Raw genomic sequence first — 22,799 nt, 5'->3', positions numbered from 1 at the left:
GGGAAACTAACAAAGGGTTGCAAAAGGGGAGGTGGGTAGGGGGGATGGGGTAACTGGGTGACGGGCATTAAGGAGGGCACACAATGAGACGAGCACTGGGTGTTATACTATATGCTGGCAAATTGAATTTAAATAAAAAATTTTTAAAATGTACCCAAAAAGCAATGCATACCTCTCTAAGGTGAGTAGTTTTTTTCTCAGCTACAGTGTCTAGTCACATACAAGGGAAGGATAGTCTTTCTGAAAATGGTACTTGACAACTTGCAAAAGAGGAATTGTGTTGAAAAAGAATAGCTTCTTTTCCCTGGGTCTAGCTCATGTAACCAGAGGTGTAGACGGCTCTCTTTACCATTCTAGTGGGTGGTGCCAGTTCTCATTAGATTCTTCTTTATTATATATCTCCTCCCTTCTAACCTAGCTAGAAGGTGAAAGTTCTCCCAACAATTTAGCCATCTACATAGAGAGGCAGTGAGAACCACTTGATAAAGGAAAAGAATGGGGGAGAAATAAACAGTAAAAGTCAAAAAGCCATGAGGGAAAATGTAGTGTTGATTCCTAGTATGAGATCCTATGTTTTAGACTTCCATAAAACCTCAACATATATTAATAAAAATAAGTACAGCGACCATTTTCATCTAGAAAAGGTCAGCAACTTTCTGTAGAGGGCCAGATAGTGAATATTTCAGGCTTTGCAGGCCATATAGCTTCTGGCAACTACTCAGCTCTGCTATCATAATGCAAAATCAGCCATAGGCAATATGAAAATGAATGAGAATGATTATGTTCCCATAAAACTTTATTTATAAAACCCAATCCTAATACCATCCTCCAATTAAAAAACAAAACAAGCTCTCTTCCTTGGCGCTGCCTGCGGAGGTGGCAGCCATCGATTGCTGGGCATCATGTCTGCCCTCAGACCTCTGGTGAAGCCCAAGGATCATTAAAAACAGGACCAAGGGCAGCCTGGGTGGCCCAGCGGTTTAGCGCTGCTCTCAGCCCAGGGCCTGATTCTGGAGACCCGGGATCGGGTCCCATGTCGGGCTGCCTGCATGGAGCCTGCTTCTTCCTCTGCCAGTGTCTCTGCCTCTGTGTGTGTGTGTGTGTGTGTGTGTGTGTGTGTGTGATGAATAAATAAATAAAATCTTTAAAAAAAGAAACAAAAGAGGACCAAGAAGTTCATCTGGCACCAGTGAGACTGATATGGAGTCAAAATTAAGCACAACTGGTGGAAACCCAGAGGCAGTGACAATAGGGTACACAGAATATTCAAGGGCCAGATCTTGATGCCCAACATTGATTACTGGAGCAACAAGAAAACAGAGCACATGCTGCCCAGTGGCTTCCAGAAGTTCCTAGTCCACAATGTCAAGGAGCTTGAAGTGCTGCTGATGTGCAACAAATCTTATTGTGCAGAGATTGCTCACAATGTATCCTCGAAGAACCTGCAAAGCCATTGTGGAAAGAGCAGCCCAGCTGGCCATCAGAGTCACCAATCCCAGTGCCAGGCTGGGTAGCAAAGAAAATGAATAGACAGCTTAAGTGCGTGTCATATTTGTGTTAATAAAACCATAAAACTACAAACAAAACACAACAGGGTTCCTTGGAGAAATGGCTTATTCTAGACACTGGATATGGAATACATGAGTCAGGAGTATCTTGTAATGACAGAAAGTAAGAAAGTACTCAGAAAACAAGACAAGGAGTCTGTATGAAAGGGACACAGGAGCCAATCTGAAAGAGCTCCCCTTGGCCAAAGCTAGAACAGTTTGAGGAACAAATTAAGTCAGTACTTACTTTTTTTTTTTTTTTTTTTTTCAGTACTTACTTTTAAAATGTAGGTTATATTGTTATTTATGTATGGTGAGGGCTAACAGATCAGGAGACAAATACCAATGGAAGACAATGTGTTATACACAGTTCCTAAGAGGAGGGGCATGCCACACCACAGGGGTCACCAAGAAAGCACCAGTGTGGACCCCAGGAGCCAGAGGGAGCAGAGGGGAAATGTGGGCAAGAGCCTTAATTGAGTTTCTGCAGGAGGGAATAAATGAGGCAGGATAAGGGGTTTTAGGAGTGGTTCGTTTGCATCATTTCAGTGGCTGTGGGGTATACAGCTGCCCCTAATACTTGGACCTGATAACTTATTTTTATTTCCAAATTTTTATTTTTAATTTTTAAAACAATTTTATTTTAGAGAGAGTGTGTGTGTGGTGGGGGTGGGGGGATGGATGGTAAGAGGAGAGGAGGAGGGAGAAGCAGGCTGCATGCTGCATGCAGAGCCTAATGGGGGGCCGGATCCCATGAGCCTGAGATCATGACCTGAGCTGAAATAGTCAGAGGCCATACCAACTGAGCCACCCAGGTACCCCTGGACCTGGCTAATTTAAAGGCAGGGAAATAGCAGTCCTGAGAGTGAGAACCCAACAGAGGAGGTGATATAATGAAGGCTCTGTAGTCATTGGTTTGCATTTGAAAGGAGCACTCCAAGGAGAGTCCTTTACTCCCTCAAGGAATTGGCTATCCCTGGGAGGGACAGTCTTTTCCAGGTCTGCAAGACGTCAAAGCATCAGAAACATGGTTAATGTAGTAGTATTAGATGATAACCCAAAGCATAAAATAAATATCCACAAGACCACAGTGATATAAATAAAAAATTGAATATTAAATAAATGGAGAAGAGTCAAGTCTCCTTTCTAAAATTCCAAATACTGGGATCCCTGGGTGGCGCAGCGGTTTAGCCTTTGGCCCAGGGCGCGATCCTGGAGACCCGGGATCAAATCCCACGTCGGGCTCCCGGTGCATGGAGCCTGCTTCTCCCTCTGCCTGTGTCTCTGCCTCTCTCTCTCTGTGTGTGACTATCATAAATAAATAAAATAAAATAAAAAATAAAATAAAATTCCAAATATTGTATGTAATTCCTCTCCACTCTACGAGATGGGAGTTTAATTTCTACCCTTCTGTCTTGAGGATAAGCAGCATATACTGACTTGCTTCAGAAAAGTATAGAAGATGGGAAGGGAAGGAAAAGATGTTTTCATCCAAGATGAGAGCAGAATCTTTTTTTTTTTTTTAAGATTTTATTTATGTATTTGACAGAAAGAGAGAACACAGCAGGGGGAGCAGCAGAGGGAGAGGGAGAAGCAGGGTCTCCCTGCTCGATGCAGGCTCTATCCCAGGACCTGAGGATCATGATCTATGCCAAAGGCAAACGCTTAACCAACTGAGCCACTCAAGCACCCCGAGGGCAAATCTCTTTGCAACATCCACAATCCCTATAACCAAAGGGGGCCAGAACATTTTCCAACTATATTTTTTACCAGTGGACTTTCATACTCTCTTTGCTCACTCATAAGAAATAGTACAGGTATTCTAAAGCAATTAGTTGGGGGCAATTTAGAGAATAAAAAGAAAGTCATTATGCAAATATCTATTAATAGTTATTCAACCTTGAAAAGCATCATTGCTTAGAATGAAAGGGGATGCTAGATTCATGTTTTCCAACTCGGGTGTTAACATTCCTTGTAATTAATGTCAGGCCTCTGAATGGTTATCTTATTCCTCACTAAATGGTTATTATTCTACCAACTGCCTTTATGACTAAGAGCACTCCAGCTGTCTTTTCCAATCACAACTTTCTGTCTTTTTACTAGTACTTTCTTTGGCAAAGAGAAAACCCCACATGGTTCCCTGGCTTTAGGAAAGCCATTCTCCTCCTGAACACAATCTATTGAGGCAGAGAATCCAAGGACAGTGCCAAGCAAAAGGTTTTCTCTCTCTTTCACTCTCTCTCTCTCTCTCTCTCTTTTTTTTTTTTTTTTTTTTGGTATTTTCAGTGGAGGAATCCCCAACTCTTCTTGGAGAAGAGCTGGCTAGTTCTTATTTTCCTAAAGCCTCACAATGTCTAAAGGGTGCTGGGTGAGGACTAGGCTTTTGCCTCTACCCCTTCTCACTAGAAATGCAAGGCAGCGGGTCTTGCAGGGCATTTCTTTGAATCTGGTGGGAATGCCTGCCCCACGGAGCAAAAAAGAAAGAAAGGTCAAGCGCTTTGTTTGTCATTTAAATTTAGAATTGAGGTATGCTCCCCTGCTAATTGTGGATCAACTGAAAAACAATTGGTTTAGAATAAGATCACAAGCAGTGCAGCTTTGGTAATTCATCAAGATTTATGCTCAGTTGAGCATGGATTCAGGTAATGGATTGCAAAGGAGTATTTTTTTAGAGACACAATTTTTATGAGTTGAGTTCTTTGGGGAAGGCTCTGCATTTAGGCAGACAATGGAGTTCAGGGGGAAAAAATGCCTATTCTCAAACGCCTTCAGCTCCAAATACTTTTTGTTCTGCAGTGCTATTATGGAGTCCTCCAGCCTTATTCCAAAGAGAGGCTGCTTGCTGATAACAAGACTCTACCGAGTGCCGTGTTGTGATTGCTGCTGGTGCTCACCACTACTAATCCCTTCCCCATTTATCCTTGGAATCCACACCTCTCAAACTGTTGTTCCCAGTGCCACACCTTATAGTGACAAGAACCACTTTTCTCTCACATGCTTATTCTGGTCCTGCCCCTACCCACTGCTGCTCAGGTACCACTGTGGTCTCCGCTACTAAAACCAATGTTACTAAATCCCCAAATGTAGGTTAGAATTCTTTCACCTGAAGTGTGACCTCATTCTCTGGAGTGAGAGCTCCCCCTGTTGAAAGGTTTGGACCAAGTCTTACAGGCCCTGGGAAGATTATTAGTCTTTAGGTTGCGAGAATCTAACTCAAGGGGTACCTGGGTGGCTCAGTCCATTGTCTGTTTTTGGCTTAGGTCATGATCTTAGAGTCCTCAGACTGAGTCCTGCATTGGCTCCCCGCTCAGCAGGGAGTCTGCTTCTTCCCCCCACCCCCCCTCCACCGTCATGTTTGCTCTCTTTCAAATAAATTTATTAATAAAAAGAAATCTAACTCAAACTAGCTTAAAATAAAAACAATCACTGGCTTACATAATGGGAAGTGGGGGGAGTGGCCTTAGCCACAATTTCTAAGTCACATGACTTCTCTCCTTGTCTACCTTCTGACTTCTCTTATTTAAATTCTTGGCTTTCCTTCTTCTAACTCTTCCACTGGCCGACACAGGCTATGCTATGTGGGGCACATCATTAGGTCCTCAGAATGGAAGAAGAGTTTCTTAGTTTATAGATAAATCTCCAGAGGAGGATTCTGCTTGGTTCTAATTGAATCTAGTTACTCATCCTTAAACCAATCACTATGGCGGAGTGGGAAGGATTCTATGATTGGCAGCCCCAAGAGGACCAAAAGGAGTAGCAGTCAGTTCTAAGAAACAGGAATCGAGGCAGACAAAAACAACAGATGTTTCCTACAATAATATATTGATAAATACCAGAATGCCTAAAAAAAGTCATATGACCTCTTCAGGATCCCTGGGTGGCGCAGTGGTTTGGCGCCTGTCTTTGGCCCAGGGCGCGATCCTGGAGACCCGGGATCGAATCCCACATCGGGCTCCTGGTGCATGGAGCCTGCTTCTCCCCCTGCCTGTGTCTCTGCCTCTCTCTCTCTCTCTCTCTCTGTGACTATCATAAATAAATAAAAAAAATTAAAAAAAAAAAGTCATATGACCTAATTAAAAATGGGCAAAGGACTTGGTTAGACATTCCTCCAAGAAAGATATACAAATGGTCAGTAAGCTAAGATGCTCAGTATCACTAGGTATGATATGCAAGTCAAAACCATGAGGGTTTTACTTCACACCCACTAGGATGGCTTTAATCAGATAATAACAAAGATGTGGAGAAATCTGAATCCGCATTGGATTGTGGTGGGAGTGTAAAATGCGGCAGCGCGGCAGCCACTGTCAGGGCAATTCTACACATGGCTTACATAGTTACTATATATATATATATATTAAACAAATGAAAATATATGTCTGGACAAAACATTTGCACATGAATGTTCATAGTAGCATTATTCATAATAGCCAAAAAATAGAATCAACTTCTTGATGAACAAACAAAATATGGTATATCACACCATGCAATTTTATTCAGCCATAAAAGAAAATGAAGTAGGTACAAGCAAAGTATAAACCCTGAAGACATTATGCTAAATGAAAGAAGCTAATCACAAAAGACCAGATAAATCTAACACTTATGCTAAATCGACTTACGTAAATCTTAAATCTACAGAGACTAAGAGAAGCGGTTGGGTTAGGGCTGCAGGAGTTGAGAGGATTGGGGGCCATAGCTCAAAGGTAAGAGTTTCTTTTTGGAGTGGTTGAGATATTCTCAAATTGGTTATGGTGATGGTTGCATAACTCTGTAAATACACTAGAAACCATTGAATGAGCACTTTAAATGGGTTAAATATATATGATGTATGAATAATATACCAATAAATAAATAAATAAATAAATAAATAACCAAGGCTCCTTATATGTCCTGTTCCGTCCTTTCGGGTCTCCAAGCCATGGGAAAAGCTCCACCTGAAGCTAGACAGTTCCAATCCTGCTTCTATTTCCTTATAGTTAACTCCTTCCTCAGTGGTACCATGGGCATGACAATCCTTGCCTGGGAAGGTCATGATTTTTAAAAACACACATTAGGGTTAATACCGTGAGTATCTAATACGTAGTTGCCTCTCAATACACACTATTCTAAGCGTGTACAGCACAATGCATGCGTATAAACACAAGAAGATGCAGCTGTTGGGGAGGTTTTCTAACGACCCGGATCTGGAGGGCCGGGCGTGCCCGTGGTCTCCGCCCTCGCAGCCCACGTCGCTCCAGCTTTGGGACGGTGAGGCAGCAGCGCAGCGCACGAGCCCCGGCGGCAAAGAAAAGCCCCGCATCCCGGGCCGAGCAACCGCAACGAACGGGCTCGAAGGGCGTACAGAGGCCGCCCCGTCTCGCGGAGAGCGATGCCACGGGACGCTGGGGGACGGGAACGGGACACAGGGCACCGGGAGACCGAGCTCAGCCGACCGCTCTCCGCAGCGCCGCGGAGAACAATGCGCTCAGCCCTTCGCGCGGAAGCTCGCGGTACCGCGCCCGGGGGCGTGCCCGGCCCGGGGCCTGCTGGGAAATGCAGTGTCTGAAAGCCGTGCCCACGCAGCCCCGCCGCTCTTCGGACCGAGCCCCGTGCAACTACAAGTCCCATGACGCTCCGCGGCCTCTTGCTCGCCCGGCTTTTGCAGGGAAAGGAGTGGGGCGAACATGGCTGAAGGCAGTCGGGGCGACACAGCGTGCGGAGGAATGGGAGGCAGGCAGGACCCGGTCTCCAGCAGCGGGAGCTGCAACTTCCCAGAGTACGAGCTTCCCGAGCTAAACACGCGCGCTTTCCATGTGGGCGCCTTCGGGGAGCTGTGGCGTGGCCGGTTGCGCAGGGAAGGGGACTTGTCGCTGAAGGAGCCTCAGGAATCCGCGCTGTCTGGGAGCCACGGTGTCGCGGACTCGGGCCAGGAGGATGCTGCGGCGGCCCGGGATCTGGGCTGCAGCCTTGAGGCCGCGGCCGAGCTGCGGACGGTGTGCGGGTGAGTGCGGCGCGGAGGGGCTCTTGCAGCTGGGAGCCGGCCTGGATGCAGCCTTGCTCCTGCGCTCCCCTGGGACTCCTCCTCGGAGGGCCTGTGCGCGGATTCCCGGAGGTGGAAGGACCGCCCTTCCGAGGCGGAACGCCTGCTCCAGCTGTCCTGGAACCCCGGGAGGAGTCCGGTGATCGGAATGCACAACCTCTCAAGTGGGAGCGGAGGGACGGACGAGCTGCCCACAAAGATTAATTTTTCTACCGGTTAATTGTTTAAGTGCTTGCTAATATACAGAAGGGCGATCAGAGTAACGGCGGTGTGTAGCTGCCATTGAAAAGACACTTTGACAATGGAGGAGCCTTCCTAATGATGAGCCTGGGAGGAAATTTAACCAGGGGAGTGTTAAACCTTTGATTAACCGTGGTTCCTAATGGGGACCTCCGGGTGTGCAGTTACTGAAAATATCCCCCCCAAGGGCCTTTTATAGGGTGAAAATATTAAAAAAAAAAAAACTTTAACGATCTCTTTATGTATTTAATAGTATCGGCCGCCATACATCAATCGGCCGTGTATCCTCTTTGTAGATAGAGTATCGGCACAGATATCATTGTCTGGAATTCTGGCCGCATCTGAACCCCGTCTGCTGGATTTCACCTGACTTAATTGTTTAATGATGTATTTAGGACACAGCCCTGATCGTTGTGGACAAGATGGATGACTGTTTTTCCTTTTTTGTTTGTATTTCAGCGTTGATAAACTGAAGTGCCTTGAGGAGGGCGAGGATCCGGATGTCGTCCCGGAGAATACTGACCTAGTGACTTTGGGGTATGGAAGACTTTACTTTTATTGTGTGGTACTTATTTAAGATTTTTTTCAACGTTAAGTTTTTCACGAGAGTACTTATTGTTATCACTCCACCCCCTAAATCCAATCATTGTTAACATTTGGCTGAATTTCCTTTTGCTCTGTGTGAGATACCTGCTGCAAGTCTTTTTCTATTGCTGAACCATTCAGTAAGTTTCAGACCTAAATGCGTCAGCACATAGCTCCCCTAAGTATTATTCTCTTACATAATCAGAGTGGTATTATTGCACCTAAAGAAAATTAGCAGTAAATACATAACTTCTAATGTCCATTCTGTATTCAGATTTGTGTTTATTTTTATTTTATTTTATTTTTTTGTGTGTTTATTTTTAAATGTGTGTTTACAAAGGTACAGTTGATCTACTTAGATTCCAGTGCAAGGTGAAAACTCTGATAGTTTTTCAAACTTTTGTTTTCAGTTTCTAATTTTTGACAGATCCATATTTTTGTAAAAGAGGATACTAGTTAATTACTGGGAAAATGGAATTAAAAGACAAACACAATAAAAGTCCTTTTTTTAAGAACAAAGGTTATTATTACTATTATCTTTTGAAGATTACAGAGATTTTATTTAAGATGCCTTTTCCCCCCAAAACCCTGAGATCATGATCTGAGCCAAAATCAAGAGTTGGATGCTCAGTGAACTGAGCCATCCAGGTGCCCCTTGAATTTGGGTTTATTGAAGTATAGTTAACATACAATGCTTCATTGGTTTCAGATGTACGGCATAGCCATTTGGCAGCTCTATATGTTCTATGCTCACCACAAGTGTAGCAACCATCTGTTACCACACAGGCTAGTAATAATACTGATTACATTACCATTGACTTTATTCTCTATGCTGTCCCTCTATCCCCATGATTTATTTATTTCACAATTGGAAGCCTGTACCTGTTACTCTCCTTCACCCATTTTGTCCCCCTCCCCACTTTTCCTGGCAGCTGTCAGTTTGTTCTCTGTATTTGTTTGGCTTTTTATATTCCACTATCAGTGAAATTATATAGTATTTGTCTTTCTCTATTTGAATTGTTTCACTTAGCATAATACCCTCTAGGTCCATTCAGGTTATTGCAAATGGCAAGCTGTCATTCTTTTTTATGGATGAGTAATATTCCATTATACACATCTTTATCCATTGATCTATCCATGGACACTTGGGTTGCTTCCATATCCTAGCTATTTTAAGTAATGCCATAGTAAACATAGGGATGCATGTATCTTTTGGAAGCAGTGTTTTTTTCTTTGGGTGACTACCTAGTTGTGGAATTACTGGGTCATATGGTATTTATATTTTTATTTTTTTCAAGAGCCTTCATACTGTTTTCCACAGTGGCGCCACCAGGTAAATTCCTACCAAAAAGGATTCCTTTTTCTCTACATCTCACCAACACTTGTTATTCTTGTTTGTTTGTTTGTTTGTTTGTTTTTAAAGCTTTTATTTATTCATGAGAGACAGAGAGAGAGAGGAGACAGGCAGAGACATAGGCAAAGGAAGAAGCAGGCTCCATGTAGGAAGCCTGATGTGGAACTCAATCCCAGGACCCCAGGATCATGCCCTGAGCCAAAGGCAGATGCCCAGCTGCTGAGCCACCCAGGCATCCCTTTTTGATTCTAGCCATTCTGACTGGTGTCAGATGATATTTCCCTGATGATTAGTGATGCTGAGCATCTTTTCTTTTCTTTTCTTTCTTTTTTTAAAGATTTTTTTATTCATTTATTCACGAGAGACCCACAGAGAGAGGCAGAGACGTAGGCAAAGGGAGAAGCAAGCTTCCTATGGGGAGCCCAATGTGGAACACCATTCCAGGGCCCTGGGATCACGCCCTGAGCCATCCAGGCATCTTGAGTATCTTTTCAAATGTCTGTTGACCATGTGGATTTCTTTGGAGAAATGTCTCTTCAGGCCCTCTGCTTTTTTAAATTGGATTATTTGGGGGGTTTTGCTGTTGAGTTGTATAAGTTCTTTATTTTGGATATTAACACTTTATTGGATATATCATTTAGAAATATCTTCTCCCTTTTAGTAGTTTGCTTTTTTTTTTTTAGTGATTTTTGTTGCCATGCAAAAACTTTTTTTTATATAGTTCTAATAGTTTATTCTGTTTGACTTTTGTTTCTCTTGGCTGGGGAGACATCTACAAAAATATTGCTTTGACTGATGTGTAAGAAATTATTGCATATATTGCCTTCTAGGAGTTTTATGATTTCAGGTCTCACATTTAGGCCTTTAATCCATTATTGAGTTTATTTTTGTGTGATGTGAGATAGTAGTTCAGTTTGATTCCTTTGCATGTAGCTGTTCAGTTTTCCCAAAATCATTTGTTCAAAAGACTGGCTTTAAAAAAAAAAAAAAAAAAGACTGGCTTTTCCCCATGGTATATTCTTGCCTCCTTCATAGATTAATTGACTATGTGGCTTTATTTGATTATTAATTGACTCTGTGGGTTTATTTCTGGGCGCTCTATTCTGTTCTGTTGGCCTGTATGTTTGTTTTTATGCCAGTATCATACTCTGATTACTACAGCTTTGTAGTATATTTTGAAATCTGGGATTGTAATACATCCAGCTTTGTTCTTTCTCAAGATTTGCTGTAACTCTTAGGGTCTTTTGTGGTTTCATAAAAATGTTTATATTGTTCTACTTCTGTGAAAAATGCTGTTAGTATTTTAATAGGAATTGCCTTGAATCTGTCAGTTGTTTTGGGTAGTGAGGATATTTTACCAATATCTTCCAATCCATGAGCATGCAGTATCTGTCCATTTGCATTGTGTTGTTTCTTTCATCAGTATTTTACAGTTTTCAGAGGGTAAGTCTTGCATCTCCTTAGTTGAGTTTATTCTTTGGTATTTTATTCTTACGGTGCAATTGTAAGTGAATTTTTTTTTTAAAGATTTATTTATTTATTCATGAGAGACACAGACTGAGAGAGAGAGGCAGAGACATAGGCAGAAGGGGGAGAAGCAGGCTCCTCACAGGGAGCCCGATGCGGGACTCAATCCCGGATCCCAGGATCATGACCTGAGCCGAAGGCAGATGCCCAACTGCTGAGACACCCAGGCGTCCCGTAAATGAAGTTTTTTAAAAAAATTTTTGTCTGCTACTTTATTATTAGTGTATAGAAATGCAGTCAATTTCTGTAAATTAATTTTGTATCGTGCAACTTTATTGAAATCATTTACTTGTAATTAAATTTTATCATTAAATTTAATAGTAAAATTACTACTCATATTCATATTAATTTATATTGCTGTGAATGTTTCTAAATGCTTACTCTCATTGTCTGTACTGATGGAATAACAAATAGCTCTCAGATCAGTGTTGGTCTGCCAGTCACTCTTTGAGAAACGCTGTACTGTGCTATAGTATTATTGAGAAAATGTGTGTCTGATGGTGACATTTGTAATTTCCAGTTTGTAGCTCACCTACTTCACACCACCTTAACCTTATCTTTTTATAATCCTTGTTTCTACCCTTTCTGTTGTCACCCTCGAAAATTTAAGCATTTCAACTCCACCTTGGTTTCTTTTATAATAGCGGCCAAATCTGTTTCCCTTATCCCCACTGCTAATGTTTCCATTAGTGATACTTGGAGCACTAGGAAATCCTCCCATTTCTCCTACGTCCAGTGTTTTCTTCTTCTGATTTATTTATCATGCTACTACCTGAGCATGCTCTTTTGCATTTGAGAAATTCCCAATGGCTGTACCTCTCCTGGACATATGAAGCCCTCCATCTATAGTCCAAATCTGTATTTCCAGATTTATTTTTAGCCGCTTTCTATTTCAAATGGCTTAGCCTTTTCCCATCAAAACTCCATATTTGAGGCCCTAAGATTCCTTTCTACATTACTACAACCTATTTTCCTCCCTTAGAAAATAGATTCACTTAAAATGTCCAGAACTCTTCTTGTAATATTTAAGTTTTTGAAGGCTCGTTGAAAGTCCAAACTCCTTCATCTATGTATTGCCCTTAGCCTGCTGTAGTCTTTTGCTTCTATTGGTGCTTTTTGACTATTGTTGATTAATGAGTTGGAGATTTCTAAAATGCATATCTGGTTGTATCTCTCTTAAAACCTTTCACTGGCTCTTAGGCAAAAATTCTGAGTTATTCAGTGGCTCACAAGGGCCTCTATAGAATGGATCTTGCAGATACTTTCAGCTCTATGTCTGTACTGCATCAGCCACTATAATTTTCAGTTCCTAGAATGTGCACTCACTCTAGGCCTTTGCCTAGAACTCACTCCTCCTTATCCTTCTGGTCTTGCTGCCTTCTGCTATCCTTCAAGGACTAGAGGGCTGTGGGCTCCCATTAGATCCTGTTTTATGCTCATGTGGACCTCTGTACTTCCCTATTGAAATACTTATCACATTTATGATAATATTTTTTAAATGACTAATATTATTCTTAACAGTACTGCAAGTAAATTATTAGGCTTGTGCCAAAAGCTGAAACCTGTATCTCTATGCTTTCTCTAAACCTTCCTTTCTTCTCTCCACCAATAACTTAAAAATAAAAACAAAATCTAAATACATGACCCCTATATTATGGCATAAAGTAAATATGCTTGTAGCACTTTCCTCCCCCTGTCTAATATAGTTGCTGCTGAACTCATTTTATGCCTGTAAGAAAGACAAAAGACACTTGGAAGAGATTGATTCTCCTTTGATACATGCTGTCTTTAATCCATACCAAGCTAAATAACTTGTCATCTGCAGTTCTGAAATTTTTAAACTGCTTAAAGATTTTAATTCCTAGGAATAGGAGAAATTGCTACTACATGGTTACTACTGAACCTTATCTTTCATCCCAAAAGCTTCAGCAGCATTACTTTAATACAATAGCAATTGCATTTTCTCTGCCCATCCTCTCACTTTGCTGGTTAACAGAGCACTGCTTCATGCACCATTTAAAGGATATGAAAAGGAAACTTTAGAGTCCTGCAAGAAAAAGAACCGTAGATTGGAAGGACTCCTAATCTTACCACCAAAACAAAAAACAAACAAAAAACACTGATTTACCTGGGCTTCATTAGAATGACAGAAGAGAGTACCTTTAAACTAGGAATCTCAGAAACCTTCTACCACAAGTATCACAGAATGAATAAGAAGAAATAAAATCCATAAGGAATTTGTAGAAAATGAGGAAAGAGCTGTTTATACAAATCAACTGAGGAAAGCTCTCATTCTCCCAGGAAATAACTAGGAAACAAGAAAACTGTAAGTCTACATTCCAAACAAAATTGAATATATTAAAACAAGGATTTGAAGATAGAAAAACACTTTGGATTTGAAACTTTGAAACTAACAACAGAAGTGATGAGGAAGAGGAGGAATGGAGAAAAATGATAGAACTCAGAAAATGGAAGAAAAAGGAAAATTATCTCAAATGAATTATAAGATAACTAATGCAGAGTAGATGCAAATGAAATTTAATAAGAGTCAATGAAAGACAAGAATATAGTCAAGAGAATGCAAATGATGTAAAGAAACTGAATGTAGTGAGATTGAAAAACAAGACAAGGGATCCCTGGGTGGCGCAGCGGTTTAGTGCCTGCCTTTGGCCCAGGGCGCGATACCGGGAGCTTTCAGCAAGTCATAATCTCTGATGACATAACCATAACAAATATTGTTATAATGAAAAAATTGAAATATTAGATAAGAGTACATAAAGAAGAAAAACTATCTCTGTCTCCCAGTGGTATGATAGTATACCTGAAGAATTCCAAGGAAATAAATGCTAAAACAGACCAAGAAACAAGAAAAACCAGAATTCAGTGTATGAGCAGGATACAGAATTGATATATATTAAAAAATAGGCTTCATATATATGAACTAAACAATTAGAGGACATATTGGTAGAGAAAAATCCCATTTATGATGGTCAAAAAGATGATTAAATATTAGGAATGAATTTAACAAGAAATGTGTAAAACTTAGAGACAATTTTAAAACACTCTGGGAAAACTTGGAAAAAGACTTGATAACATTGAAAGATGTCTTCTCTTCTTGAATAGGAATCCTAAAAATTACTGTGATGTCAGTTCTTTTTTATTTTTATTTTTTTAAGATTAGTTATTTTAGGGAGAGCAGGGGGAAAAGGAGAAGGAAAGGGAGAGGAGGGAGAGAATTAGACTCGCTGATGAGCACAGAGTCTGACACAGGGCCCGATATCATGATCCTGAGATCATGACCTGAGCTGGAATCAAAAGTCAGACGCTTAACTGACTGAGCCACCCAGGTGCCTCAATGTCAGTTCTTTCTAAGTTAAATTAAGTGCACTCCCAGGAAAAATACCCAATGTATTGGTTATTTTATAAAGTTAGACAAGTTGGTGATAAAGTTCATATGGAATATATGCAAGAGGGATCCCTGGGTGGCGCAGCGGTTTAGCGCCTGCCTTTGGCCCAGGGCGCGATCCTGGAGACCCGGGATCGAATCCCACATCTGGCTCCAGGTGCATGGAGCCTGCTTCTCTCTCTGCCTCTCTCTCTCTCTGTGTGACTATCATAAATAAATAAAAATTTAAAAAAATTTAAAAAAAGGAATATATGCAAGAAAGATCAGAAGAAAACCCTGGAGGGGAGTGTGTGAAGGAAATTGTGAGGATGTACTAATTTTACCAGATACTAAAATACTACAAAGTTTTATAATTAAAACAGTGGCTACTAGCACATGAAGAGACAGTAGACCAGTGGAGTAGGAGAGAAGGTCCAGTTAGAGTCTAGTGCTTGTGTAAATTGAGTGCGACACTATACACAAGAATAAACTCCAAAGAGATCAGTATAAACTCATGGTTTTAAGTATATAACAGAAAAATACAGAAGTGCAGATATTTGTACACGTGTGGAATAATACACAGATTTATGTTTTCTACTTCTTTCCACTGAGCAGTCTAGAAAAAGTGCTGATTGCAATAACAGTGATAACACCTGGCACTCAGCTAATGGCCTCTATACACCTGTCTCATTGAGGCTCTTAGTAGTTGATTTTATGACTGAGGTTAGGGAAATGCAAGGTGAGCCTTAAGTTTCTTAATAGTGTTAGAAAGTGGGTGAAAAATGTGAGCATTCAAGGAAATGTGTAAAATGTGTAAGTGGGTGAAAACTGGGTGAGCATTCAAGGGAATACTCAAGAAAAGGATAAGGGTTTTTTTTTCCAAGGCAGGCACCAACCTAAAGGAACCCCTAACAGCCACAGGTAGAACAGTTTGATCAATAAAATAATGATAGTATTAGATTGTAACCTACAGAATGAGATAAATGAGTTCATATTAATATAAATGATCAAATAGGAGGAGAAAGTTAGGTCTTCCTCATAATACCAATGAATAAACGTAGAAAGAGGGAAATAGAGAATCACCAGTGGGCATATTCCATGGCAATAAACGTCACAGACAGAATCTACTTTTGAATGCTAAAATTCCCAGGTGAAAGTTTGAGGAGAACTGAGGTTTGCCTGGTTTCAAAGGATCTCCCCCTAAATACTTATTGAGTACAAAGGAAAAGAAAATAGGAATCTGGCAGACAGAAGCTTAACCAAAGTATCACCAGTAATAAGACATATTAATATTAACATCATGAACCTCTTGGTATGGCACACTGAGGACAACATTCTAGTGGTATTCTTGCCCACAGTGCTAGCATTACTCCAATCGGTAAGGAAATGGCAGTCTGTGCAAATTCAAGGACGTTCTATAAAATAACGAAATAGAGCTCCTTAGAAGTGTCAAGTTGATGAAAGAAAACTAGAGATGAATGGAGGGAAAGAGGGAAAGGAGAAACAAATGCAGTATAGTGCCCTGGAGAGAATCCTGGGGCAGAAAAAAGGATTATATTTAAAAACTTGTGAAGGGGCACCTGGGTGGCTCAGTCTGTTAAGTGTCTGCCTTTGGCTCCGGTATCAAATCCTGAATTGGGCTCCATGCTCATTGGGAACTCTGCTTCTCCCTCTCTTCCCTTCCCCCCTGTTCATGTTCATGCTCTCTCTCTCTCTCTCTCTCTCTCTCACTCTTACTGTCACTCAAATAAAATCTTAACAAAAAATAAAACTTGTGAAATTCAATAAAGACTTAGAGATACTAATCCTGTATTAATGCAATTTTCTGATCTTGATAATTAGGATCCTGTAAGGGGTTAACACAGGGAAAACTGGGTGAGAGAAGGGTACTCTTTGTACTATTTTTACAGCTTCTTTTAGTGTTAAGTCTAAAATTAGTTCAAGGGATGCCCGGGTGGCTTAGTCAGTTAAGCATCTGACTTGATTTTGGCTCAGGTCATGATCTCAGGTTATGAGATCAATGCTGAGCATGGAGTCTGCTTGGGATCCTCTCTCTCTTAAAAAATTTTTTTTCCGGGATCCCTGGGTGGCGCAGAGGTTTGGCGCCTGCCTTTGGCCCAGGGTGCGATCCTGGAGACCCGGGATCAAATCCCACGTCGGGCTCCTGCTGCATGGAGCCTGTTTCTCCCTCTGCCTATGTCTCTGCCTCTCTCTCTCTGTGTGACTATCATAAATAATAAATAAAAAATTAAAAAAAAAAAAGAAAGAAACTACTTCTTTAAAAAAAAAAAAAAAAAAAAAATTTTTTTTCCAAAATAAAAGTTAAAGTGTTAGAGAAATCTTGGAAGACCCAGTAAAGGTATTGAAGTTTGATCTTTCTTGTTCCTCTAACAGGGTTAGAAAGAGGCTTCTGGAACAGCGGGAGGAAATTATAACCATAGATCGGGTTTGTAGACAAGAAACATTTGCTTACGAGATGGTAAGAATCTCATCTTTATCTGTTCTTCCTTTTTTTTTTTTTTTTAAGATTTTATTTATTTATTCATAGAGACGGAGAGAGAGAGAAGCAGAGACACAGGCAGAGGGAGAAGCAGGCATCATACAGAGAGCCTGACGTGGGACTTGACCCAGGGTCTCCAGCATCAAGCCCTGGGCTGCAGGCGGTGCTAAACCGCTGCGCCACCGGGGCTGCCCTTTCTCTGTTCTTCCCGTGAAACAATGAGAACTCTGTCTTTGGGTGTTAGTGATGACTGTGTATGGTAGCTTTATATTGGAAATGCTTAGTTGAAAACAAACTTTTAGAAACCTCAGTAGGACTGGGAACTGGTAGGAGAAAAAGACCCACAGAATTCAAGTGATGGCACATTAGACTCTTTTCAGATCTCTACCTTTATTTTTGCTTTTAGTTTGATTTTGCTCTCTGAATTTGGCTAAATTCATGCCTTTTAATCTCCATATTGCTGGTACTTTGTTCTGCTCCTGATTTTACTTTATTTTTATTTTTTATTTTTTTTATTTTTTAAAGATTCCATTTATTTATTCATGAGAGACACATAGACAGAGGCAGAGACATAGGCAGAGCAAGAAGCAGGCTCCCTGTGGGAAGCCCGATCAGGACTCAATCCCAGGATTCCAGGATCAGGACCTGAGCCAAAGACAGATGCTCAACCATTGAGCCACCCAGGTGCCCCTGATTTTAGTTTAACCACATTCTTTCTTAATCCATCATCTCACACAAATCCTCAGAAAAATTTAAGATGATGAGTAATGAGGAATTAAGTGTTAGGAGACATGATGGACTCATTCAGTTCTTACTCTTGAGGACCCACTGCATGTCAGATGCTTTGTTGGGCACCTGATAGTACATAAAGACATCTATTGTCTCCTACTTATTTTTTTATTGTGGTAAAATTTATATAACCAAATTTACTATTTTAAATATTCAATTTAAGTGGCATTAAGTACATTCATTATGTCATGTATCCATTCACTGTTTCCAGAAATTTTCATCATCTCAAATTCTATTCTGAGTAAATAACTGCCCATTTTCTTTTTCCTCAGCCCTTGTTAACCTTTATTCTACTTTCTGTCTCTGAATTTGCCTGTTTTAGATACCTTATATACATGGAATCATGCAGTATTTGTCCTTTTGTGTTCAGCTTATTTTATTTAGTATAATATTTTAAAGGTTTACGTGTGTGGAGTATGTATCAAGACTTCATTCCCTTTTCTGACCGAATAATACTCTATTGTATGAATATACCACATTTTGTTTATTCATCTTCTGATGGACATTTGGCTTACTTCCATTTTTGAATACTACAAATAATGCTGCTATGAACACCAGTATACAGGTATCTGTTGGAGTCCATTTTCATTTCTTTTCAGTATATACCTGGGAGTGCAATTGCTTAGTCATATGATAATTCTAGGTTTTATATTTTGAGGAATCACCAAACTGTTTTCTACAGCAGTTGCATCATTTAACATTCCCACCAGCAGTGCAAAGGTTCCAATTCCTCCACATCCTCTTCAACATTTGTGATTTTTCTGTTTATTGAGAATAGTCCTTCTAGTTGGCATAAAGTGGTATTTCATTATGGTTTCAATTTGTATTTCCCAGATGGTAAGTGATGTTAAGCATCTTTTAATGTGCTTTCTGGCAATTTGTGTATCTTCTTTGGAGAAATGTCTATTCAGATCCTTTACTGGTTTTTTATTTGGGTTGTCTCTTTATTGTTGATTTGTAAGAGTTCTTTGTATATTCTGGATTCTAGATCCTTACCATATGTGCGATTTTAAAACGCTTTCCCCCATTCCACAGGTTGTCTTTTCACTCTCTTGATAGTTTCCTCTGATGTACAAGTTTTAAAATTTGATCAAGTTCAGTTTATCTGGTTTTTTTTTTTTTTTTTTTTTTTGATTATCTGTGCTTTTGGTAGCATACTTAAGAAACTTGGCAAATCCAACGTAATGAAGCTTTCCTCTGTATTTTCTTCTTAGAGTTTTATAGTTTTAGCTCTTAGTTCAAGTCTTTGATCCATTTTGAGTTAATTTTTATATATAGCATAAGGAAAAGGTTTAGCATCATTCATTTGTATGTAGATATCCAGGTTTCCCAGCACCATTTGTTGAAGACTGTCCTTTCCCTATTGAATGATCTTGGCACTTTTGTTGAAATTCACTTGACCATATGATTTATTTCTGAGTTCTCTGTTCTATTCTAGTGGTCTGTATGTCTGTCTTATCCTGGCACCACATTGTTTTGATTATTCTAGCTTTGTGGTCATTTCTGAAATTGGGAAATTGGAGTCTTCCAACTTTGATCTTTTTCAGGATTGTTTTGGCTATTTATGGTCCTTCAAGATTGCCTAGGAATTTCAGGAGGGTTATTTTATTTCTGGGTAAGGAAGAAAGAAAGAAAGAAATCCCATATAGATTTTGATAGGTATTGAATTGAATCTGCGTATGCTTTGGAATAGTGTTTAATCTGAACAATATTACATTTTCCAATCCATGAACAGGATGTCTTTGAATTTATTTAAGTTGTCAATAATTTTGTTCAGTAAGTGTTTTTAAGTGTATAAGTCTTCATTTCTTTCTTTTTAAGATTTTTTATTCTTTTAAAGTAATTCTACACCCAATGTGGGGCTCAAAATCACAACCCCAAGGTCAAGAGTTGCATGCTGTACTGACTGAACCTGCCAAGCACCTCAAGTCTTTTATTTCTATTAAGTTTATTCCTAAGTATTTTATTCCTTTGGATGCTATTTTAAATGGAATTCCTTTTTTTTTTTTTTTTTTTTTTTTTTTTTTTTTTTGAGAAAGAGCAGATAAGTGTGGGGGAAGGGCAGAGGGAGAAACAGACTCCCCACTGAGCAGAGAGCCCAACATGGAGCTCAGTCTCAGGACTCTGAGATCATGACCTGAGCCAAAAGGCAGATGCTTAACTGACTGAGCCATCCAGGCACCCCTGGAATTCTTTTTCTTTTTCTTTTTCTTTTTCTTTTTCTTTTTCTTTTTTTCTTTTTCTTTTTCTTTTTCTTTTTCTTTTTCTTTTTCTTTTTCTTTCTTTTCATGAGAGACACAGAGAGAGAAAGAGAGAGAGGCAGAGACACAGGCAGAGGGAGAAGCAGGCTCCATGCAGGGAGCCTGACGTGGGACTCGATCCCGGGTGTCCAGGATCACGCCCTGGGCTGAAGGAGGCGACAAACCACTGAGCCACCCGGGCTGCCCTGGAATTTTCTTAATATCCTTTTTGAGCTGTTCACTGCTAGTATATAGAAAAACAGCTGGTTTTTGTGTGTTAATTTTGTAGCCTGCAACTTTACTAAATTTATTAGTTCTAATGGGGTTTTTTAGGATTTTATATATAGAATATCATGCCTGTTACCTGCAAACATAATTTTATCTCTTTCTAATGTGGTTGTTTGTTTATTCTCTTTTACCCTTCCTCCTTCCTTCCTTCCTTCCTTCCTGCCTTCCTTCCTTCCTTCCTTCCTTCCTTTTTTTTCTTAAATCTAATTGTTCTAGCTAGAATTTCTAGTACTATGTTGACTATAGACATGGCAAAAGTGCACATCCTGATATCATCATTGAATATGATTTTAGCTGTGGATTTTTCACATATGTCCTTCATCATGTTGAGGAAGTTCCCGTCTGTTCCTATTTTATTTAGTGCTTTTATTGTGAGGGGAGATTGGATTTCCTCATACTTTTTCTGCAATTCAGTTGAAATAATAATGTGGGTTTTTTCCATCTTTCTGTTAATGTGGTATTTACATTAACTGATTTGTATGTGTTAAACTGCTCTTGCATCCTGAGGATAAATGCCACTTGGTTGTGATAATCCTTTTCATATGCTACTGAATTTGGTTTGCTAGTATTTTGTTAGGGAGTTTTGCAGTTAATCTTCATAAAGGATATTGGCCTGTAGTTTTCTTATAGCGTCTTTGTCTGGTTTTGTTGTAAGAGTATGTTGATTTTATTGAATGAGTTAAGGAGTATTTCCTCAGGGTGCCTGGCACCAATCCTTTGGTAGAGCATGGGGCTCTTGATCTCAGAGTCCTGAATTCAGGCCCCACACTGGGCTTAGAGCTTACCTTTTAAAAAAAAAAAGAAAGAAAGAAAGAAAGAAAGAAAAAAAGAGTATTCTCTCTTTGAGGCTTTTTGGAAGACGTTGAAGAGGATTGATGTTAATTCTTCTTTGATTGGTACAGTTCACCAGTGACACTATCTAGTCCTGAGCTTTTCTTTGTTAAGAGGGTTTTGTTTTTGTTTTTAAGATTTTATTTATTTATTCATGAGAGGCAGAGACATAGGCAGAGAGAGAAGCAGGCTCCATGGAGGGAGCCCAATGCGGACTCAATCCCGAGACTCCAGGATCATGCTCTGGGCCAAAGGCAGATGCTCAACTGCTGAGCTACCCAGGTGTCCCTGTTAAGAGGTTTTTAGTTACTGGTTCAATCTCCTTACCATTGTATCAATATACCAATAAACCATTACTATTCAGATATTTTATTTTTTCTTGGATTAGTTTTGATTGTTTTCTTCCTTCTGCTTGTTTTGGGTGTAGTGCGCTCTTCTTTTTCCAGTTCCTTAGTGTATACAGTAAATACAGTAAGATTATTTACTTGAGATTGTTCTTTTTTAATGTAGATATTTATAGCTGTAAGCTTCCCTCTTTGTACTGCTTTTGCTATGGCCTATAAATTTCTTATGTTGTGTTTTCATTTTCATTTGTCTCAAGGTAATTTCTAATTTCCCTTGTGATATTTTTTTGACCCATTGGTTGTTTAAGAGTATTTTTTAATTTCTACTGAATTTTTTAGTTTTCCTTCTATTACTGATTTCTAGGTTTATTCCATTATAATCAGAAAATACTTTTTATTTTTTATTATTTCAGTACTTCCAAATTCATTGGGACTTGGTGGTCTATCCTAGAGAACTGTTCAAGCGCACTTGAGAAGAATGTGTATTGTCAGATGGAGTGTTCTGTGTGTTAGGTCTCATTGGTTTGTAATGTTCAAGTCCTCTGTTTCCTTATTAATTTTCTGTGTGGTTATTCTACTTGTTATTGAAAGTGGGGTATTGAAATTTCCACCGATTATCATGGAACAGTGTATTTTTCCCATTAGTTCTGTCGGTTTTGCTTCATATACTTTGGCATTCGGCTGTTAGCTATGTATGTTTATAATTATCAGACTGTCTTTTTGGATTGCACATTTTATCAATATATAGTGTCCTCTTCTGTCTCCTGTAACCTTTTTGTACTTAAAATCTATTTTGTCTGACAATAAGATAGCCACCCCACCTTTCATTTGGTTACTATTTGTGTGGAATATCTTTTCCCTTTTTTTTTTTTTTTTTTTTTTTTTTACTTTCAACCCTTTGTATCTTCACATCTAAAATGAGTCTCTTACAGAGAGTGTATAGATGATCAATTTTTTTTAATCCAGTCTGCCAGTCGTTGCCTTTTTTTTTTTAATTTTTTTTTTTAATTTATTTATGATAGTCACACATTGAGAGAGAGAGAGAGGTGGAGACATAGGCAGAGGGAGAAGCAGGCTCCATGCACCAGGAGCCGGATGTGGGATTCGATCCCAGGTCTCCAGGATCTAGTCCCGGGCCAAAGGCAGGCGCTAA

At 39.8% G+C, this 22,799-nt stretch overlaps 1 protein-coding gene and 1 pseudogene across 6 annotated transcripts in view; both read left to right on the top strand.

The window, feature by feature from the left end:
- Positions 1-876: 876 nt before the first annotated feature.
- On the top strand, positions 877-1,530 carry LOC140594894 (large ribosomal subunit protein eL32-like; annotated as a pseudogene).
- A 5,145-nt stretch (positions 1,531-6,675) lies between these two features.
- Positions 6,676-22,799, top strand: part of SNAPC3 (small nuclear RNA activating complex polypeptide 3) — a 43,487-nt gene continuing 27,363 nt past the window's right edge. For all 6 annotated transcript variants that reach the window (XR_011995549.1, XR_011995548.1, XR_011995547.1 and 3 more), the window contains exons 1-3: positions 6,676-7,524; positions 8,263-8,340; positions 17,049-17,133. Coding sequence is in view for 2 of the 6 variants with exons in the window: in XM_026001426.2 (XP_025857211.2) it covers positions 7,208-7,524; positions 8,263-8,340; positions 17,049-17,133 (480 nt within the window). In the remaining 4 variants the exon portion in view is untranslated. The remainder of the gene's footprint in view (positions 7,525-8,262; positions 8,341-17,048; positions 17,134-22,799) is intronic.

This window comes from Vulpes vulpes, chromosome 12, assembly GCF_048418805.1.
Source record: "Vulpes vulpes isolate BD-2025 chromosome 12, VulVul3, whole genome shotgun sequence".
Taxonomy (NCBI): Eukaryota; Metazoa; Chordata; class Mammalia; order Carnivora; family Canidae; genus Vulpes; species Vulpes vulpes.
The sequence above is the reverse complement of the archived record's forward strand: the minus strand, read 5'-3'. Positions and strand labels throughout refer to the sequence as shown.